The sequence below is a fragment of the Podarcis melisellensis genome, assembly GCF_964234715.1.
Source record: "Podarcis melisellensis genome assembly, chromosome: 2".
Taxonomy (NCBI): domain Eukaryota; kingdom Metazoa; phylum Chordata; class Lepidosauria; order Squamata; family Lacertidae; genus Podarcis; species Podarcis melisellensis.
Window position 1 is genome coordinate 52707780 of NC_138529.1, and position 20760 is coordinate 52728539.

At 44.6% G+C, this 20760-nt stretch overlaps 1 protein-coding gene across 2 annotated transcripts; it reads left to right on the forward strand.

Annotated features, from left to right (window-relative positions):
• The first annotated feature begins 912 nt into the window (after positions 1–912).
• PLAC8L1 (PLAC8 like 1) lies at positions 913–12678 on the forward strand. 2 transcript variants are annotated; one of them, XM_081900830.1, is made up of 4 exons: positions 913–1087; positions 6030–6205; positions 7676–7812; positions 12431–12678. In XM_081900830.1, the coding sequence occupies exons 1-4, from the start codon at positions 960–962 to the stop codon at positions 12578–12580; spliced, it is 591 nt and encodes a 196-aa protein (XP_081756956.1). In that variant the 5' UTR covers positions 913–959; the 3' UTR covers positions 12581–12678. The 2 variants fall into 2 exon arrangements, with proteins under 2 accessions (XP_081756956.1, XP_081756957.1); XM_081900831.1 differs by having other exon boundaries at positions 6030–6166.
• The last annotated feature ends 8082 nt before the right edge of the window (positions 12679–20760 follow it).

The window sequence follows — 20760 nt, forward strand, 5'->3', positions numbered from 1 at the left end:
ATTGCTGCGTTGAATATTTCATTCCAGCTAAGCGTTAACCACAAGCAGGGTGCTACATCTGTACTACAAAGACAGTATCATCAGAGCTGGCCCACCCATGAGGCAAGACGAGGTGACCACCTTAGGCGGCAGGGTCCACTGGGGCAGCAGATCCCAATGTTCACCTTTCTTCCCCACCTTGTTCCTGCTGTAGGTCTTCCCTAACCCCTTCTTCCCTGGCAGGGAGTGCGGTGCCATTTTGGAGTCTGCCTTGGGTACCAAAATGTCACGGGCTGGCTCTGAGTATCATACCACTTTGAACAGTCAGAGTGGTTTAACAATCAATCAATAGGGGTATCCTAACAACTCTCAGTATCCTTAACAAACCACTGTTCCCAGGATTTGGGGAAGCCATGGCTGTTTAGAGGGTTATGATACTGCTTTAAATGCATAGTGCAGACAGGGCCATATTTGAAAACAATCTTCTGTCATGCATCTCCATATGTCAGTGTTATGTAAATCTACTAGGATCTGTGTTTTCATGCAATGAATATAATTTGGTTGGAGAACTGCATGGCAAAATTTAGAGAAGCACAAATTTGGGAGGGTGTATTCGTTTGTATATAGTTTTGGGAACTGAAAATTAGATATGATCACATTTTAATGTGAAGCAAACCACATTTCTCTCCCATTTCATATCTGCTGCAAACAGAGATTTGACAGAACTTCATTTCCCATGTATATCCTTCTAAAATATTCTAAAGATGGTCTTTCTATCTTTAAATCAGCAAAAAATGCATGCAGTAAAATGGGTGTTATTGGGGTGTTTGCAGTTCACAACAGTAGTCTATAAAAAGTTAATTTATTGTGACACTAAAATGGAGAATGCTGTGATGTCATCAGACTTGTGCAAACATTCTAGAAACTCCCGTTTCACTGTTCAGTCAAAGCGGGATCTTTTGCCTACTTCCTTATTTCCAATGGACAAGCTTGTAGGCTACTGCTTTACTACAGCTGAGAAAACCCCATTGTCTGAGATTTTACCCTCCTCACTGGCTCTTCCTTTGCCAGCATCTGACAGCTGGAATGGCTCCTTGCATATGATGCCGTAAGAAATAAATTAGCTATTTATTTGTTTGGAGAGCACGCTTGGGCCTGCATTTGAGATGGTCACAGCTGGTTTCCCTATTATGTGTGGAAATCTGTCTGAAGTCTGGATAACTGCTGCCAGCCAGTGTAGTAGGCAATTCTGAACTAGACGGAACAATGTTCTGGTTTGGGCTAAAACCATTTATGCTGTTCTTTTCTATCCTCTCTACTGCTGAGCTCCAGCAGTTCTTAAGATAAATACATTGAAACTGTTGGTATAATACTATGGAAATGCTTTTTCGTATTGATCTTTTGTGAAATCAAAGCTTTAACACACAATAAAGTAAAAGTTTTAAAAACAAAACTTAAATTTTAAAAATGCTTAATTCTGTATAAAAAATAGGCTAATTTACACAAAGCATATAAAGCAAATTAATGCTAGGTTATATCACATATTGTCAGGTTCCTAATGGATTATTTGGTATAGTTTTATGCCACCTTTCATCAAAATTCTCCCACCACCATCGCATTAGATTCACAGCAGTCCTCTAAGGCAAGTTAGTCCGAAAAGGGAGCAAATGGCCCCAGTGAGCTTCATAGCAGAGTGTGGATTTGAACCTGCATCACCCTGGTTCTGTTGTCCTTCTAACACCTGAAATATGCAAGCAACCCCTTCCTCTCCAACCATTCTTCCTCAAGGACAACACCAAAAAGGGGGGACCTGTGGCCCTTCCGCAACTGCAGCTCCAATCATCTGACTGTTGACCACGCTGGCTGAAGCTGCTGTGAGTTGCATCCCATGAAGATGTGGAGGACCAAAGGATGTCCATCTTTACACTAGACAAGCTATGCCTGAACAAGGAATGTGAGGTGCCACACTTGCTTGGTCCCTGCATACTCCATCCTTGCCATAGTCTTGTTGCTGAGCAACAACATGCAGAGCTCAGGAGAGTGGGAGGCCAGCCAATCAGAAGAGTCTCTGAGGTGTACTTGCCTGGAGGCAGAGTCAGCATCCAATGTCCAGTCCAGTCCTAGAGTCAGGATTGCAACACTCACGTTCACGGATCAAGGGTAAAGATGAACAGGAAGCAGCAAGATAGGACCAGGAACTACATGTGCTGTTTCTAGCATCTGACCACTGCTGGAAGCTCTGCTTAAGAAGGCTGGAGCCAGCTGGTTCTCATCAGTGCTTTCTCCTCTGTATCCTTGAATGCTGATCAGCTGCAGGTGGAGTCACTCTGCCTTCTCCCCCTTCAGGCTGCTGTTCAGCAGGTGAAGCTGACTCCTGGCCCATGACAGCCTCCAACATTCACATGTTGAGCACATTCAGCTGAATGCCCTTAGAAGCCTTCATGGAATCGAGAGCCTTGATGTCAAACAGATTTAAATTGAGAACCCTGGTAAATTTAATCACTTATAATTCCCATTCAAGGGACGCAGATGGTGCTGTGCTGTAAACCACAGAGCCTAGGGCTTGCCGATCAGAAGGTCGGCGGTTCGAATCCCCGTGACTGGGTGAGCGCTCCTTTCTCAGTCCCAGCTCCTGCCAACCTAGCAGTTCAAAAGCACATTAAAGTGCAAGTAGATAAATAGGTTTACCTCCGGCGGGAAGGTAAACAGCATTTCCGTGCGCTTCTCTGGTTCACCAGAAGCGGCTTAGTCATGCTGGCCACATGACCTGGAAGCTGTCTGCGGGCAAACGTCAGCTCCCTCGGCCTATAGAGCAAGATGAGCGCCACAACCCCACAGTCAACTGCAACTGGACTTAATGGTTGGGGTCCCTTTACCTTTAATTCCCATTCAAACCTTGTACAATGTTGGATGTTCAGAGGTGAAATGTTCAGTGGCTGATGCATGCAAGGTCAGTCAGTGGTGGCCCATTTTGCTCATGTTTACATTTCCTATGTGGGCTATCAATGTCTGAAAGGGCTACATTTCCTTAAAAATACGAAAAAGGCTAATCCTTGGTTTCTGACAAAAACTCTTTATTATTTGAAGGACTGCCTTTTCTCTTGTATTCATCCTTCATTTAAACCATTTTTATAACTAGAGATAAAAGACAGAAAAGATAATTGGTGAAAACCGCAAAACTAGTCTTCAGTGGATTAAAGAGGTTTTTAGTCCGTGCCGGAAGTTCGACAGGGAGCGGGGTTGTCTGACCTCAATTGGAAGGGAGTTCCAAATTATACAGGCAACCAGTGCAGGTTTTTGAGCACTGGGAATATGTGCCAGTGCTGTATACCCAGTAGATCATGGTGGTTTGCAGGAGAGCTTCTCTTGCAAGTTGCAAAGACCCCAGAAGCTCTCTCTGCAGTAACTGTGAGCAGGGTCTTCAGTGTAGTTGCCCCTGCTCTGTAGAATAGTATTCTTATCAAAATATGCAATGTGCCCGCTGTCTGCGCTTTCAGGAAACAACTGAAAACATTTTTGTTCTGGAAGGCTTTTCTAACTGGATAAATAGAACTTGACCATGGGTGTCTTTTTGTAGTGTTTTAGTTTTGTTTTAAATGCATTTTTTAAAAATGTATTTTTTTGATGTTTTTAACGGTATGTCACCTTGAGACAACTGTGTGGATACTGATAGTAACATGTATCATGCCACATATGCACACCTCTTGTGGCATCATATGGCCCTCTGTAACTTTTCCAGCTACCCTTTTAAAGTCCCTGTCCAGTAGATTCCTCTGCTTATCTTAGTGCATACACGTTTTTTCACAGATGGCCAGGATATAAGTCAAGTCGTTATCAGGCTGCAGTGTTTTGCACAAAGTTAATGTTCAAAAAAACACTAAGGTCTGTGTACAGGACTTCCCTCCAGAGTGTTATAGTTTAAGACTGAAAACTGTTGGTATTGGCACATGAGGCAGCTACCTTGATTTAGTGCTACTTTGGGACGACTATGTTCTTCCGCTGCGGTGGGAGGGTGGGGGAAATAGTCCCTGCAGGGTACTGGAGTGTCAGTTTAACCATTGTGATTTACAGCGATCTTGCAGTTGTACAAAAGTGCCAGAAAAGACAATTCAGGGGGAAGAAACTAGAAAGTGAGAGAGATCATTTTGCAGGAATGCCAGAGGAGTTCAATCTCAATTTTTATTAACCTCCTTGAAGTTTCTGCACCTCCATGGTCCACTCACAAAAGAATTTGGGTGCCTCAGATTTAAAAAAAAAATGCTTTTGGTGATTTTACTGGGAAGGAAAAGTTTGCAACTTCAGGGGTAGTCTTTACTGACCCCAGTATCTTGGGTGGGGAGCAGTTTTCTGCACTAGGAGCCTTCATTTCATTAGGTTAATGGCAGCCACTGAGCAGGAACACACAGAGAGAGGGGGAAACATTTGCCTATCCAACTCCAGTTACTGGTAACACAATCTGTGGGAATGCAATTTTTCAGGGCCCTGTCAGAATTTATATTGTGCATTTGTGATGATTTGTGTTCATGACAGTATTGGGGTAGGTATATGTGACCCCACTTTCCACACTGTTTGCGCCTGCAGTGGTTTCAGGGTGAACATGCTGCGTCATTTCCAATCCGTGCTTGCCCCGTAGCTGTCTGCTGAAATCCTGTACCACAATTCTATACCACAAATGTTCCAGTTTAATTTTTGCCCTGCTTTTGTTACACTATGGTGCTCCTCCAGGTGGTAATAATGCTATAACATTGGGGAGAACAAAACTGAAATGATGTGTGGCCAGTCCTGTAAAAATCCATCACCAATGCACTATTATTGTGTCAATGACATGTTGAAGAATGCACCCATTTTAAAAAATGCGCCAATTTGGTGGCTCCCTCTGCTCTCTGCTTCTGCTGTTTTCTAGTTACCTTGTCCCCTCACTCTGACTGCAGTGAAGATTAAAGAGGAGTCGCCATTTTCAGCTATCATCTACGCTTCTTGAGCCATTTCTCTGTTGTTTCCCTAATGGAAGATTCCAGTTAGAGCAACAATTGAAGAACATCTGCAATCATTCTGGCAGGCCCATGCACCCTCTCCTGTCCAACTCCCCAATCTTTCAGGAATATAGAATGGAATATATACATATATTAATCGTACCATTCAAGTAAATTCCCAGGATGCGTCACAGTAATAAGTCAATTTTAACAGCAAATCTATGTGACATATCACAAATTGCTTTTTATACATGCCTAAGTTTCAGAATAGATTGATTGTGTAACATGGAGGACTACTGTCTAGGACAAAAAAAATCCTCCAAAACTACAAAGGCCTGCTGGGTATGCCCCATTGGGTCAGCATCACCCCCCTTCTCTGATGCACAGGCCCTTCTTTGGAGGCAAAACTGAGCAACAGAACAAAGCCCAGTAGATAAGTCACATCAGTGTGTACACACACACACATCTTTCAAAATACCATTAAGTCCTCAATCCTAGTTAAAACAAATTTCTTGAAAGACAGAGAATGATGCCAATAAGCTGGGAAGGGTAAAAATGCAACTTTGAAAGAAAATCCACACGGGCAATTCACATTCCCCTACCTTTTAAAACTATAAATCATTTAGCGCATTCACTGTATTGCTAGATCTGTGCTCTGAACAGTTGGCTGTTGGTTTTTTTAGCATGGAAAAGGAAAATTACCATTAGGCAGGTGAATACAGAAAAATGTACCTAGTTTGTATATTTGTCCTTCAAGTGCTTTGATCACGGGTGATTTCTTTCTTCACTAGAGACTAAAGGGCACTGACAATCAGGCATTTTTATTTGTTTATTTTTGTAGTGAGCGGAGGGTGGGAAACAGTATTGACACAAACAGGGAGAAATTGAATTCGCAAAAGGGGATGATTGCTATAAAACAAAGCAAATGGGTAGCACTAAAAAAAGGAATCTCTTTCCTCCTGCCTCTTTCAGACTAAAGATGGTGAGGTTTATGAGCTACCTTGCTGCTAAACCCCAGGGTCCCTGCTATTTGTGTATATATTATACATCTACCTTATTCTTTATTTCAAAAATCAGGAACAAAAACCCAAGAGGGCCTGTGACAACACAACCAACTCGCGCTAGTGGTGTCACAACCACCATCACAACCATTGTGCGTACTGGAGGCAACTGGTCCACTGGCCTGTTTGATGTCTGCAGCGACAAAAGAGTCTGTAAGAGTTTCAATTGCTTCTTTCAAAGTTGTATCCCAGGTGTGCACGGGAGAGATGAGGTTCTTTTTAATAGACTTACTTCAAGACTGGTGATTGAAGAGCTTCATCCCATAAAACTTGCTGTTGAGCTAATGGAGTTGAGATGATATTGGAGGAAAAAAGAGTAAAGGGCTGTCCTTGGATCCTTGACCCAGGTCTGCCTGTATCCTCATCTACTGTGTTTTATAACAAACTGCCCATCAGAAAGCAGGTTGCTTGCTCTCTTATCAAGATATTGTTGTATTAATATTAAACCTGATTTTCACTACTATACTTCTGAAGGATAGAGAAGGTCACATTAAGGTTTCCTTAACAACCGTCTGCAACTCTGGGGAATGGTTGCTTCCAGTGAAGTACAATCCTGGCTCCAAAAATATTGTTGTGAAACTGACTTTTAATGGGTTTGGTTCTAGACATCAGATATAACAGAGCTGAATGAAAAGGTGGCCTCCTTTGTAATAATCTTTGGCATAGTGCATCTTATATCTTTCTTTAGTCTGCTTGTGGAGTACAAATCATGTGGGTTATCTATAGATTAATGGTGGGGGACACACTGCACTCAGCTGTCACCTGCGGCTCCTAGGAGCTATCAGCATGTGACAGTGGCCACATCCTGGGAAATGGCTTTGACTAGCTGACTAAACTAGGTGAGGGTAGCCGATGGGTCTCAAACCCTCAGTGAGTTAGGGACTTCCCCTGCGTGTGGAGACGGGCAGATTGAGCAGACAAGACTAATAGTGGGTCCAATGGTCAAGAAGGTGGTCTCTGCATGTGCTGTAGAGGGAAATAAGGGGCAGATGGGTCTTGTCAACCTGGGAAGGTAGTCCTTCTAAGAGAAGGAAAACTCTGATCTTAAACCACCGCTGCCTTGCGAGATATCTTCAGGAGAAGAAATGGCTAAGGAGTAATAACTACACAAATCTGGAGTGGAGTTGCTAAGATGGTTGGCTCATTCTGGCAACTCCTGCAGTCAAGCAGGTGCCTAACGTATTGCTCTGCTTGCCTTTGGACCATATCAGTGAGGCTGGGGGGGGGGTGTCTGGGCAGCCTATGACCTCCATACACATTGCCCAGACATGCGCCCTGGGGAGGTCACTTTGGTGCTGCAAACACAGCAGTTTGACTTCCCAGAGGTGCACTCCATTGACACTTGAGGCAGATGCAGTGCTATTTTTCTAGAAAAATAGGTGTTGAAACTCACAATTTACACCTCCCTTGTTCTCTTATAATGGCCATGGTGCCCCCCTGAGAGGTGCTGGAACTGAGTTCCAGTGAGTTCCAGCTGAATAAAAGCCCTGGGCAGATGTCAACCACAACAGCAGCGTATGGAGGATTCCACCCTATGGTAGATAAGGAATTTGGACATAGTGACATGTGGGTCCCTTCTAACTTCATAGTATGAGCATACAATGTACACATACAGTTTTTGTCATGTGATCACATCCTTCCTGTGGTTGTGCTTAATGACAGGTCTGTGTGGTTCGTTGTGCAGCTTGTGTCTGGAATGCAGTATTGCAAGCCGATTCGGGGAGTGCTTTTGTTTCCCTCTGCTGCTGGGTTCCACCTTGGCCTTGAGAGTCGGCACCAGGGAGAGTCACAAAATACGTGTAAGTCCATGTAAGTGTTCTGTCCAGCTCCCACAATGCACAGTGTAGGAGTGGTGTGTTTCCTACCCCGTGGAATTCCGTGTGTGTGTGTGTGTGTGTGTGTATCTGATTCCAACAGTCATGGCCTTTAAGACATCTCTGAAAACCTATTTTCTCTGGATATTCACTGAAAAGTATTGCTACATTTGCCGCTCTTGGGTTCTTGTTGGTTTTACCTCAGATTTCTGGGCTTTGTTGTGTGCCAACCTGTATTTTCCTGTAGCTGCCTTCTTTTAAACTGGTACCAAACATATAAGGCAACTTCCTGCGCTCCTGGTTTTAACAATTAGTACGATTGAATTTGCGTTTGTTCATAAGAATGTTCACACACAAATATATATAGGTATGCACAATTGTAAGTCACCTTGGAAGGGACGTAGCATGGGGAGGGACAGGGGGCCATAGCCCCAGGCACATGGTTTTGTGGGGGCACAAACCAGGCACACCCATGCAGGGATCCCTGCCCTGCCTGCTACTCAGGGTCTCTGGGCCACTGGTGGAAGAAAGGGGGGCGGGGGAGCGCACCGACCCCAGCACCATTGGGGAGGGGGGTATCATCGCAGCTGCCCCCTGGACATGTGTCGCACCCCCCCACTGTGTCGGGCACCACGCTCCTGTGGGCGGCGTGCCACGCACCTGGGACACGTGCCAGCCACGCCTTTGCCTGCTCTCCACTCCCAGTGTTGGAGCATGCAGCTTCACCACTGTTCTGGCCCCTAGAGCCCAGCCTGGCCTTGCTGCTGCACCCAGGCCCCCTGGCCAGTGTTGGGGGGAAGCACCCACCAAGGGCCACGTTGGTTGACCAGGCTCCCCGCTGTGTGGGTAGTCGGCACAGCATGAACCCTCCGTGCCCCATGCCTGCCCAGCAGCAGTGAGGGTTCAGCTGGTGTGACAGGTTTTGTTCATCTTCTGCTCCCAGACCCTGGCCTTGCCGTGTGTGTGTGTGTGTACCCGGGTGCCAGTAAAGGATGCAATGCCATTGCACCTTGGCAAGGTTCTAGACTTGAAAGTAGGCTAAGAAATATCTAGGAGCACAGGAAACTGTTTTATACTGGATCAGACCATTGGTCCATCTAGCTCAGTCGGTCTGCACTGACTGGCAGTGGTTTTCCAGGGTTCCAGGCAAAAGTTTCTCCCTGCTCTACCTGGAAATGCCATGAATTGAACCTGGGACCTTCTGCTTGCAAGGCAGATGCTCTACCACTGAGCTATGGCCTTTCACAATCTGAAAGAAAGCCAAATCTGGGCAGCAACATTTCACCCTGTTGGAGGCCATAGCTGTAGTTTCAAATCTGTTGGAATGGCAGGGGGATCTTTAGTTTGCTAATGAATGACTTGAAATATTTTTGAGGGTGAAAAGTTCAGCATACAATCTCTGTGCCTCATAGTATGCATCCCTCGCCTTTCCAAAACCACCACTGTTCCACTCTTTATGGGGCAAATATCTCTTATTCTGCTGGTGTGGTGCCTCCTTAAAGCCAAGCAAATGCATTAAACCTTTGGAATAGCCTTTTTTTTCTTAAGGAAAAGGCAGTGCTTATGTTTTATAATGGCATGCCAAGCCAATACCCATATTTTAAAAGTAATGGGAAAGAGCAGCTCTGTTTTTCTTTGCTGTAGCTTCAAAATTGCACGGCGCATTTTAAAATATCCCTTTGAGGGCGAAATATACATTTGCCCCATATTCAGGAAGAAGGAAGGGAAAAGATGCCAGAAGGAATCAAGGAAACGTAGTGTATTTTCTCACATAGCTTTTATCCTGATAAGCAAAAGGCAAACGTTGTCATATTAATTTAACATTTTGTGGGAGTGCATTCTGTGGTGACTGGGCCCCGTTGGATGGTGGGGCAGAAGATAGGGAGGGTAGATGGAGCCAGAGCCACTGTCAGGCAGAGCCCCTGACAAGATGGCCGCCAGGTGGGGGCTAGCTGAGAGCAGACTGATGCTGGTGGGGCAGGCCTCCATTTGCCTCCACTGAGTTCATTGTGAGGTTGAAAGTGTCAACATCGCCCTTGAGCCATTGTACCAACTGGACTCATGCACTACAGCCCCGACTGGGCTAGGTGAGCTGGGTAGCACTGCCAGAGACCTCCTTTCCCACAGGAACTGGTCACAGTGCTGTGGACTCACAGCTTGGAGCTGAGAGCACCGGATTCACTGTCTCAATAATGCAGTCGTTGCGCAGCAGCGTTTTGCAGAGTCTTGCAGAGTATAAACCACTCGGAGAGCAGCTCTGTAAAGTATCTTCTTTTATTCTATAACCACAGCTATAATACAAACTATATACAGAGCTAAATATTCTGAGCATACATCAATGCTACTCTGAGTGCCTGCAGCTGCTCTTAGCAGCAATCTTATCTCCAAATACTATCTCTTGCACTCACTCTCCGACACACTGACTTACTCTCTCTCTCACACACAGAGACTCACTCACTTGACTAATTAAGTAGAGAGCAGTACATTGCTCCTCCTCTCTGTAGAGTCAGCAGAGACCTCAGGAGATGATCAGGAGATTCTTGGGTATGGGAGGGGTGAAATCTCCTCATCAGTTCTGGGATGTTTGTGGGATACTTTAGTTAGGATGTGTCTGTAGTGGAAATTCTCTACTCTTTGGCGAAATAAACTTGGAAGTTCAGAAAAGGCTATCTACCCAATGAAACAGGAGCATTTCCTTGGCAGTGTATCTTAGGCTGGGCTAAAGGCTGGAGTGCCAGGACTGAGTGCATGTGAAGTAGTGAAATGTAGGCGCAACATGCGCTGCACATCTCCACTGAAAGAAAAATGACCCTGGAGCTGCACCATTGCGCTCCTGAACAACGAGTATGTGGCAAACAGAAGGTTGCACCCCAGGGAATGAGGTAGAACCACCAGCACCCACCATATTGTGCCATGGACTTGATAAGGTCGCTGTGCATATTTTCACAGGGAAATATCTCCATCAAAATGAGAGCCACTGTGGTGTAGTGGTTAAAAGCGGAAGACCGGTAATCTGGTGAACCGGGTTCACATCCCCGCTCCTCCACATGCAGCTGCTGGGTGACCTTGGGCTAGTCACACTTCTCTGAAGTCTCTCAGCCTCACTCACCTCACAGAGTGTTTGTTGTGGGGGAGGAAGGGAAGGAGAATGTTAGCCACTTTGAGACTCCTTAGGGTAGTGATAAAGCGGGATATCAAATCCAAACTCTTCTTCTTCTTCTTTCCCATCCATGTACATTTCAGGAAATTGGGGTTGTGGTGGTGAGAGAAAATCAGTGTGGAACAGAACATGTCTCCTAGGTAGATGTGGGCATGGCATTCACTCTGCACAACCACTTCCCCCTTTAGCCATCAACCAGTAATCAGCAAATGGCAACCAAATCAGCAGATATTCCCGGTTTGGCAACCCCCTGGCGTATATATACCAGGCCTCCTCAACCTCGGCCCTCCAGATGTTTTGAGACTACAATTCCCTTCATCCCTGACCACTGGTCCTGCTAGCTAGAGATCATGGGAGTTGTAGGCCAAAAACATCTGGAGGCCCATATTGCGACACCACCCTCAGCAATATGTTTTCTGTGGTTTAGAAGATACATTCTCTCACACTTTTTTCTCCAGCAGCACAAGGCTGGAAATCTAACTTACCAATCTGTCCTGCATTAGGCTGGGTGGGGAGAACCAGCTCAACTTTTCTGTCACTGAAAAGGAGCAACACTATCAGTGTTTGTCTGTTCTGTGAGACCAAGGGCTGTAGTTTTCTGGCTGAGCATAAACCCCACTGATCACAGTGGGATTTAGCGCTGAATTAGACACACACAGAATTGTGCTGCAGGGTTGTTGTTTTTATAGTCCACAGTGTCTGGTTGTGGGGCAGGGGTAGCACCATGCAGTTCAGAAACCTGTGCCGCCAGGGTGTGGGGAAATAGGGAAATGGCTTGTTTACTACCTTTAAAAATGCAGGTGTGATATTCATTTCAGTGCTGGAAAATGTGCGGAAAGCCTTGATCCCATGGTAAAAAAGAAAAGAAAAGCTGGGATGGGAAAGGCACATGATCAGACAAAACATTATTGTGTGGGAAGATCACATAGTTATAACCATAAAAAAGAGAGATGAATGAACAAACATTTTTGCCTCACAGGGAATAGGATGTGGCTAATGACTGGCTGATATCGGTATCCCCATTGCTTCTCAAGTGAAGAGGCTGCAACTAGTTGAAATGTCAGGAGCTGGGAAGCAGGTGTCAAGCTGGAATATGAAAAGGCCAGTAGCCCTGGGAAGCCTCAATAGCACTTTGCTAGTCCCCACTGAAAGGAGGGCTCTGCAGTTTAATGTTGTAGTTTTTAATTGTCACAGAGGAATGTAATGGGTTGCCAACATTGGGGTCTGGATTTTATGTATAAATGGAGTAAATGGAGGATGTATGATATTGTTTAGTGTGGAAGAAACTCATGATTTCCGTCTGTCTCTTTTAAAAAAAGGGTTGGAATCAGGGTGATGAGGTAGCGTACAGAGAGCCTAATGAGACCAGTGCTTAGTGACATGGAAAAATGGTTTCTCAGTCATCCTTGTGTGGAAAGGTGCTCTTCCTCTTCCCCCCTGCAGGGAACCCTGTGTGAAGACTGGATGGCAGTTCATTGTTGCTGGCCTTTTGCAGTCTGTCAAATGGCCCGGGAAATGAAGAGGAGACCTACATTCCAGGTCTACGAAATGCAAACATCTCCTCCTCCTCCATTTGAAGATGCCCTTGTTTGAAAACCTTCAGAGGTGATTGGCTCATGATGCTTCTTCCTCTTCCCCTTGCAATGACAAAATTGGTTATATTGTTAAATAAATAATGCATTCATGTGTCAGATCAAGTTTTTTCACCTTTGTGTTTCCATGAGAGAGACACTGAGACACTTCCAAATGTTGGTCTTAATTTGTTTTATATTTGGTTGAAAAGGAAAAATATACTAGACATGGTAAAATAAAAATAAAAAATTCCCCAGATGACTAAGATCCAGTTTTGGGACAAATACTCTTTGGTGAGAGAGCTCCAGCAGAGAATTAATATCACAAAGCATGCAGCACAGCAATGTGTGGAAATATAGGCTGTTAGACCTTTAAAATATCCCCTTCTAAGTTGCTTCCAAAGTAGCATAGAAAGAGATCACACGTTTGGTAAGTTAAAAATGCTTTACTTACAAACTCTTGAAAGGTCTGATTCATGTTCTTTTCCATACAGCAGCAAGAAAAGACAGGCAATATAACTTAGGTTCCAAAATGGTAAATGTTTCTAAATTATTTGTATAGAAACACAATATGGTTTGCTTAAGCCATGCAGTCTAAGCTTGGAGCATCCAGCTTAGACTTCCTTCCTGGTAGGTTTCACATGGTCATAGAGAGAGAACGAAGAGTTTTGTAACCTGTTATGTGTGCCAGCGTGGTTGCTCGAGAGCAAACAGGCAAGACTCCCCGTTGGTCTTTTCAAGGCTTTATTATCTGTCCAAAACGTTCACAATGCAGATCAACTCAATTCCATGTCTGCTCAGCCGCTAGCAGAATCTGGGAGTGGGTGGTCCTTAAACTTTCCCCAGCAGAGTAGTCTTTTGACCCCTCTCCTACGCCTCCCCTCTCTGCACGTAAACCGACTGCGCAAAGAGGGCATGGGCAGAGGGGGACCTGCCTCCCCCCCCGCTTTGTTCATGTTTGGTGCTGTGGCTCTCCATTGCATCCTCCAAGCCCTCCACCCCTTCCCTACTGGAGGTGTGGCTTCCCTCCTCCGCCGAGGAAGTGCTGCTCCTCACGATCTTTGGAGGCTCCCTGTAACCCAACTGCCCTTCCACCTCTCACCTCTGAGTTGATGGCAGTTCCCTGACATAACCCTTCTTCCCAAAATGTGTGGATATGACCTAGCTAAGGGTTAACTCTGAGCTTTGTGGAATTCTGTGCCGGCTTGATTATATCTGTTTCAGTGATTATTTTAACACCAGCTTCATTTCAAGCAGGGGAGCAGCAGAGGTCAAGGCCTTGCTTATGTGACTTTGCCCTTCCTAAATGGTTAGTGGGCGGCACCTTCATTCAACGTATTACTCTTCCTTTCCACCAAAGGTGCAATAGTCACTGTTCCTCGTTCTTCTCTCTTCTTTGAGGAAAAGGCAGTTATTAAACCAGGAAAGTGGGTGTATTTTGCAGTCTTTAAAAAAGATCCATCACTGTAAAACGTGTCCACCCCCTCTCTGAACTCCTCTCATCCATCTTGCTCTATTTTTGGTCTTTCTAAGGAACCTATCACCATGGCATCAAAGCGCTGATGCATCTTCCACAAGTAGCCGGCTTTAGATATCTCCTGCCCTGCCTCAAAATAGAGGCTTTTTGTAGAACAGCATGGAACTATTTCATCATCGTTTTCTTCCCTTCTTCCTGCTTTTAGATTCATATGACTAGATGTAAGCAAAAAACACACACTCCCCAAACCCCAAGCATTTTCTTTCCCACCTGATCCTGCTATCACTGTGGGTGGGAATACATTCGACGGTGTTCACATTATATGGGTGACAGTTGGACTGCACTCATCAAAGTTTCAGTATTCAGTTGATTTTTTGGACAGCAGAAAGTGGCACTTGTCCTATAGGCCGTGTGAAATGTCACTCATCTTTCAGAGTGCATCTGTGTACTGGTTTCAAGAAAAGGAACCAATACACATCCAGCACACACCACACCCCTATGGACCGCAGCCCCACACTCTGTAACTTCATCTCGCACTATCTATTCATGCATCCTTTGGGTCCAGGTAGCAGTTCTGAGATGAGGCACCAGAAAGTTACTGCTCAAGGTGCTGAACCAGGAGTGCAAGAGCTTTTTGCTTGCTTGTGCTCCCAAGTGCAAGTGTGGTGGTCAAACTGGAATCGTAAATGAATTCCCCAGGCATTTCTGATCCATGTAATCAGCGTAGTAGCCTGTTTCCTTGTTGCAGATGGTGTCATCACAATGGCAGAAACAGCCAGCGCCAGTGCAGGCATGTTCTTTGTGTATTTGCAACATTGTGCCTGAACTGGGACACCTTTAATGTGTTGCTGATGATTTAATGTAGCTTATTATCTGTAGGTGCAGGATGGTCCAGAGCAGAGGTAGCCGCCAGATGGTGTGGATGAGAACTTCCATAATCTCTGACCCTTGGCCATGTTCACTGTGGCTGATGGGAGTTGTCATCCAACACAGCTGGGGACCACCATGTTGGCTTAGAGTAGGAGTGGGGATCCTTAGCCCCCCAGATGTTGCTGAACTCCAATCTCATCAGCCCTAGCAAGCATAGCCAAGGGCTAGGGATTATGGGAGCTGTAGCTCAGCAATATTTGGAAGGCCAAAGGTCCCCACACCTAGGCTAGAAGTTGTAGAGACCTTGAAGTCCTGAGAACTGGTTCAATAGCTACCTGAGATTTAGCAAGTCTGCGCAATAAAGATGTGCAAGATGAAACTCATGGGTTGGGGTGTGTGTGGCTTTAGCTGGATATGCTCTGATTTTATATTTGATATCTATTTTAGGAGTTCTGGTTCCCTGCAAACCTTATATCTGTCCTTGAGAGCTTAGAAGTTTCTCAACACTTCTGAAAACTAAGTCCTCAGGGGCTTCTTTGAAATCTCTCAGCAGGAGTGGTTAAAACTGAGAAAAAGAGAGAGAGCTTAGTATATTTCTATTTAGCTATCTTATTTTAACCCCTTGGAATGAGTATGTTGCTGTAGGAAGTACTCCCATAATCCTTTTTTGGCCTGATTCTTTTCCTGGAGGATAAATCTGAAGGTTAACTTTTTCCCAATTATTATTACTATTGCTTGCCTGAAGATACTGGAAAGAAATCTTCTGTTGAGTCCCTCACGACATCCCTCAGGATTGTTTGGCGGCCTTAGAAACTGCTTTCCCCCTCTCCTTTCCAGGATGGAGAACCTGTGGCCCTCCAAATATTGTTGGAACATAACTTTCATCCAGCCCCTTAGGCAGCATGACCAATGATCAAGCATCCAACATCTGGACGGCTCCAGGTCCATCACCCCAGCTCTAGTTTCTCCCAATTGTCAGTGGAATGTAGTACATGAAAGAGATACCATCTTGGGGGGGAGGCGGGGTTTGGTAACACAGCCAGTTGCTTGTTCTTGAGCCATGCTTGCTGCATCCATCATATGGATATTACTGAGCAGGGATGAGCAGCCTGTATGTGGATTGCACAAGTGTCAGGAATGTTGTTGCGCACCAAAAACAGTACTAGCCTAAAATATTTTCCTGCCGGAAGAGAAACCCAAAGAATGGCCCTTCCAGTTTTCCTCCCTGACCTGTTGTTGTTTCTTCAGTTTATATCCCACTTTTCCTCCCGAAGGAGCCCAGGGCGGCAGCTGCACAAATGCTAAAACAATTAACACATGTCTAAAATAATCTAAAAACTATGTATATACAGATGCAGACTGGGAAAAATCTCGGCTTAAAAGGCTTGTTAGAAGGTATTCAGTAGGTGCCAAAATGTCAACAGAGGAGGCCCCTAATATTTAACAGGAGGGAATTTAAAGGGTAGGTGCTATTATGTTAAAGGTCCCAATTCCAGACTTAAGGCTGTACTATGAAGCCGCAGCTTTCTGCTGGCTAAAAGATTGGCTACTTCTCGAAGACACTGATGTGTTAGATCTGGAAGGTTATAACAATGCTTTTGGTTGGCATGCATATTTGTGGTATGACAAAGCTAAGATTAACAAGGCCTTTAAGAACCATATTGTCAGAAAAGCAGTGTTTAATGTCTGGACAAAATACAAAGACTTATTGGAAAATAAAACTCCAAGGTGGCTTTCACCTTTGGAAGCTAAGGCCTGGAAAAGACCCAATATGGAAGCCTACTGGCCAAAATATTGGGAACTGTTAGAAAAAGACGGAGATAATTGGAAATTGCAGAGTATGGAGAAAATGAAGGATAAAGTGCGAGACTGGTTACACTACGCTCAGATTAAGGAAATTTTTTAAAGTGACAAAAAGTTAGGATTCCAGGTGGAGAAATCGAAGTTGGAAACAGAACTGTTAGAACCTAAGACTAAGGTACTTTCAAGAATGTATAACTTGCTGTTGAAATGGAATACACAAGACGAAATGGTTAAGTCGGCTATGATAAAATGGGCACAGGACATTGGGCATAACATTATGTTTGAGGACTGGGAAAGGTTGTGGACCACTGGGTTGAATTTTACTGCATGTAATGCTTTGAAAGAAAATGTAATGAAAATGATATACAGATGGTACATGACCCCAGTTAAACTTGCCAAAATATACCATTCGTCTGATAATAAATGCTGGAAATGTAAAGAAAATGAAGGAACATTCTTCCACCTCTGGTGGACTTGCCCCAAAGTGAAGGCCTTCTGGGAAATGATATATAACGAGCTGAAAAAGGTATTTAAGTATACCTTTACTAAGAAACCAGAGGCCTTTCTTCTGGGCATTGTCGACCAGAAGGTGTTAAAGAAAGATAGAACATTTTTCATGTATGCAACAACAGCAGCAAGGATACTACTCGCTAAGAACTGGAAAACTCAAGATCTACCCACACTGGAAGAATGGCAGATGCAACTGATGGACTATATGCAACTGGCGGAGATGACTGGCAGAATCCGAGACCTGGGAGAAGAAAGGATTGAAGAAGATTGGAAGAAATTCAAGACTTACTTACAGAAATATTGTGATTTAGTGGAATGTTAAGAAGGATGCTTGGTTATAAATAATTGGCCATCACTAAAATAGATCAAGAATTGATGATAAGAGAGATTAAGAGAAACAAATTTGCAGGAGAATTATTTTATTGTATTTAAGTAAGTGGTTATAGATTTGGAAATAAGATGATAATTTGCTTGACAAAAATTTATTAATGATGTAAGTGGGAGCGGGAGACGTGAGGAAGTTCAAGGATATTATGAAATTTTGTTAAAACAAAGCAATAATGTTTATTATCATTGTATTCTTTTTTCTAAAAACTCTAATAAATATTTATAAAAAAAAAATAAAGGTCCCAATTCCTATGCTGTGCAGAAGGGACATCTTGAGAAGATGATATCTGCAGGAAGCCCTCACCTGCAGACCACAGTGATCTTTTGGTTATATATGGGCTGACACAATCTTTCATCCCAAGTTTACTCACTCTAGGTCAAGGCGCAACCCAATTGTGGCTTGTAACCCATCAGTAGAAGATGTATGCAAATTATAAATTAATATATAATTTGGACCAGCAACACCTCCATCCATCCTTATTCAAGATGTGTGGAGGTGTTGCTGGTCCAAATTATATATTAAGCACCATTAATCTCCAACTTTTCCAGCATCCAGGGGTTCTTGTGAAGGCAGATATCCAGGTCCAGTTGCATGAACTGGGTTTGAGATTTAGGAAACCTGTGTTTGTAATTCTAGATCTGCCTCAACATGGAAAATAGCTCTGCTAGGATAAGTCACACTCATCCTCCCTTCTTATTCTGTAAAATGGGAAGAATCATGAGTTAACTTAAGTGTTGGGAAAATGAGATACTGAGCGTAAAGCACCATGAGGTTGAAAAACAGGGCATACATGGCAAATAGCAATTCAGTAATTTGAATCAACATGGTGTGGCTCCTTCATGCTTTAGCTTAGTCTGCTCTATATTCAGGGGAAAGCTTGATTTGGGAAGGCAATGAGCTTTGTTTTCATATCTGCCACAGCACCAGCACTGAGCAGCTGCTTCCGATGAACTGGAAAGGTTTTTCTTTATTTTCAAATGACTCCTCTTGGCGGATAATTACAGTAGCATATAGGAAGCTAAAGCTTTCCCAGTGCCAGGGCTCCTGCTGCTTCAAGGCAAGCAATCATAAGGTTGTCATGGTTTTGCATCAGACCTGTCAGATCTTTGGCCCATGGGCCTCATCTGATGCAGCAAAACTGCCCTTCCAGCTCCGCAAACCCCGACATTGCTGAATTAGCCAGCTTTGGCTTTTGAAACAAGCACACTAATGCAAATGGATGAAAGAGGAGTCTCCCCCCCAAAAAAAATAATAATGCCAGCCCCACTTTACCATGTTTTTCTGTTGGCTTCCTCCAGCTGGCATCTACCCACCACTATTTTCAGTGAGCAGAGCATTTGCCAGTGGCTCCATCTGCATATTTTTTTCTTGAGCAGTGGATATTTTTGGCCTAAGTGAGTCCCATGAATGTGTATGCACATTATATATAGTGAGGAACTCAAAGTGACCCTCTCTCCCAAAGACCCGGTTTCGGAAAGAGTTTATGCCGTTGGATGCTTTTGTGGACACAGAATGAAGGCTGAGTATCCCTGGTGCAGAAATTTATTATTATTATTATTATTAGGTTGACCAAGATACATTCCACTTCCAAAATATTTCTTAGCAATTGGGCTGTGACACCCTTTGTCCTGTTAACACTTCTGTGTGTGTGGTGTTGAAAGAGCAAATGGTAGGCATGGGCTCCCCCAGCCCACATCCTGGTGTGCATAGGCGGGGGATTACAGACCTTTCCTCCTCATCCATAATCCTGTAAGGGAACCTTCTTAAGCCTGATGGCTGTATTCCTTTGTGGTCAACCTTCCAGGGCCTCATGCCAGTGGTGGGTGAGGCCAGAGGCAAAAATGGACAAGGAAATGAATCTACATGAAGAACGTTGGAAGCTGCCTTATACTGAATCAGACCATTGGTCTACCTAGCTCAGTATTGGCTACTCTGACTGGCAGCAGCTCTCTAGGGTTTCAGGGTCTCTTCCAGCCCTACGTAGAGATGCTGGGGATTGAACCTGGGACCGTTTGCATACAAAGCAGATGCTCTGTCACCGAGCTACACCCTCATCCCCATTTAACTTTGCCCAGTAGGTGAGTACTGACGTACACCCCTCTCTAGCCTCCTGAGAAGCAAGAGTCATTATCAGAGTTCAAGGACACATCCCACCCAGGAGAAATCACTCAAGGGTGCAAAGCAGAGTTGGTAAGAGGTGTGGCCTGAGGAGAAGATGTGGTGTGGGGAAAGTCTGAAGGGCTAGATAGAGAGGCTTAGAGGGTTGCATTTGAGGACCTCCCTGCTGCTATAGAGGGATATACGCTCTCCCGCCAAACACAGCTGCATATGAAAGGCGTGCGTGAAATACACCTGAAACAAATGTTGCTTAGCTAGAATCATCAGCCTCATTTATCATTTTGCTAGGGTGGCGTTGTGGTCTAAACCACTCTCTTGGGCCTGCTGATCAGTAGGTTGGTGCTTCGAATCCCCGTTGCTCTTTCCCTGCTCCTGCCAACCTAGCAGTTTGAAAGCACGGCAGTGCAAGTAGATAAATAGGTACCGCTGTGGTGGGAAGGTAAACGGCGCTTCTGTGCGCTCTGGTTTCCGTCATGGTGTTCCGTTGCGCTAGAAGTGGTTTAGTCATGCTGGCCACATGACCCGGAAAGCTGTCTGTGGACAAACACTGGCTCCCTCAGCCTGAAAGCGAGATGAGCGCCGTACCCCATAGTCACCTTTGACTGTACTTAACCATCCAGGGGTCCTTTACCTTTACCTTACCTTATCATTTTGCTCTATTCATTAAGCATTCAGTAGTTTGTGAACTTCTGCACTCTGTATGCACCGGGAAGATTAAAGCATACTTGACTTCACAAAACTAACATGGGTAAATAAAAGAGCACAATTCTACAAAGGTCAGAAAACTGGTTCTGCGAGCAATATGGGGATGCATTTTGGCTCCGAAGGTAGGTTGCCTCCGAAATAGGGGTCAATGTAGCATTTTGCTACAAATGAAGATGAAAATGTGGTTGATGTTAAGCCAACGGGTACTCCTAGCAACTCCTCATTCTGATTCCTAATGAAAACTCTTCCCCTCAAGTGTTGTCCAACCTGGAGTGAGCGGCACACATCTATTGTGTGACTTTCGTTCGTTCTGTGCAATCATCCAAGAGCG

Excerpts from the sequence above, each read along its gene's own strand:
- PLAC8L1 (XM_081900830.1), top strand. The coding sequence starts at position 960 with ATGGACAAGCTTGTAGGCTACTGCTTTACTACAGCTGAGAAAACCCCA. Across the intron at positions 1,088-6,029 it reads GGCTCCTTGCATATGATGCC|GAACAAAAACCCAAGAGGGC; the intron begins GTAAGAAATAAA and ends TTCAAAAATCAG. Across the intron at positions 7,813-12,430 it reads GGGAGAGTCACAAAATACGT|GGAACCCTGTGTGAAGACTG; the intron begins GTAAGTCCATGT and ends TCCCCCCTGCAG.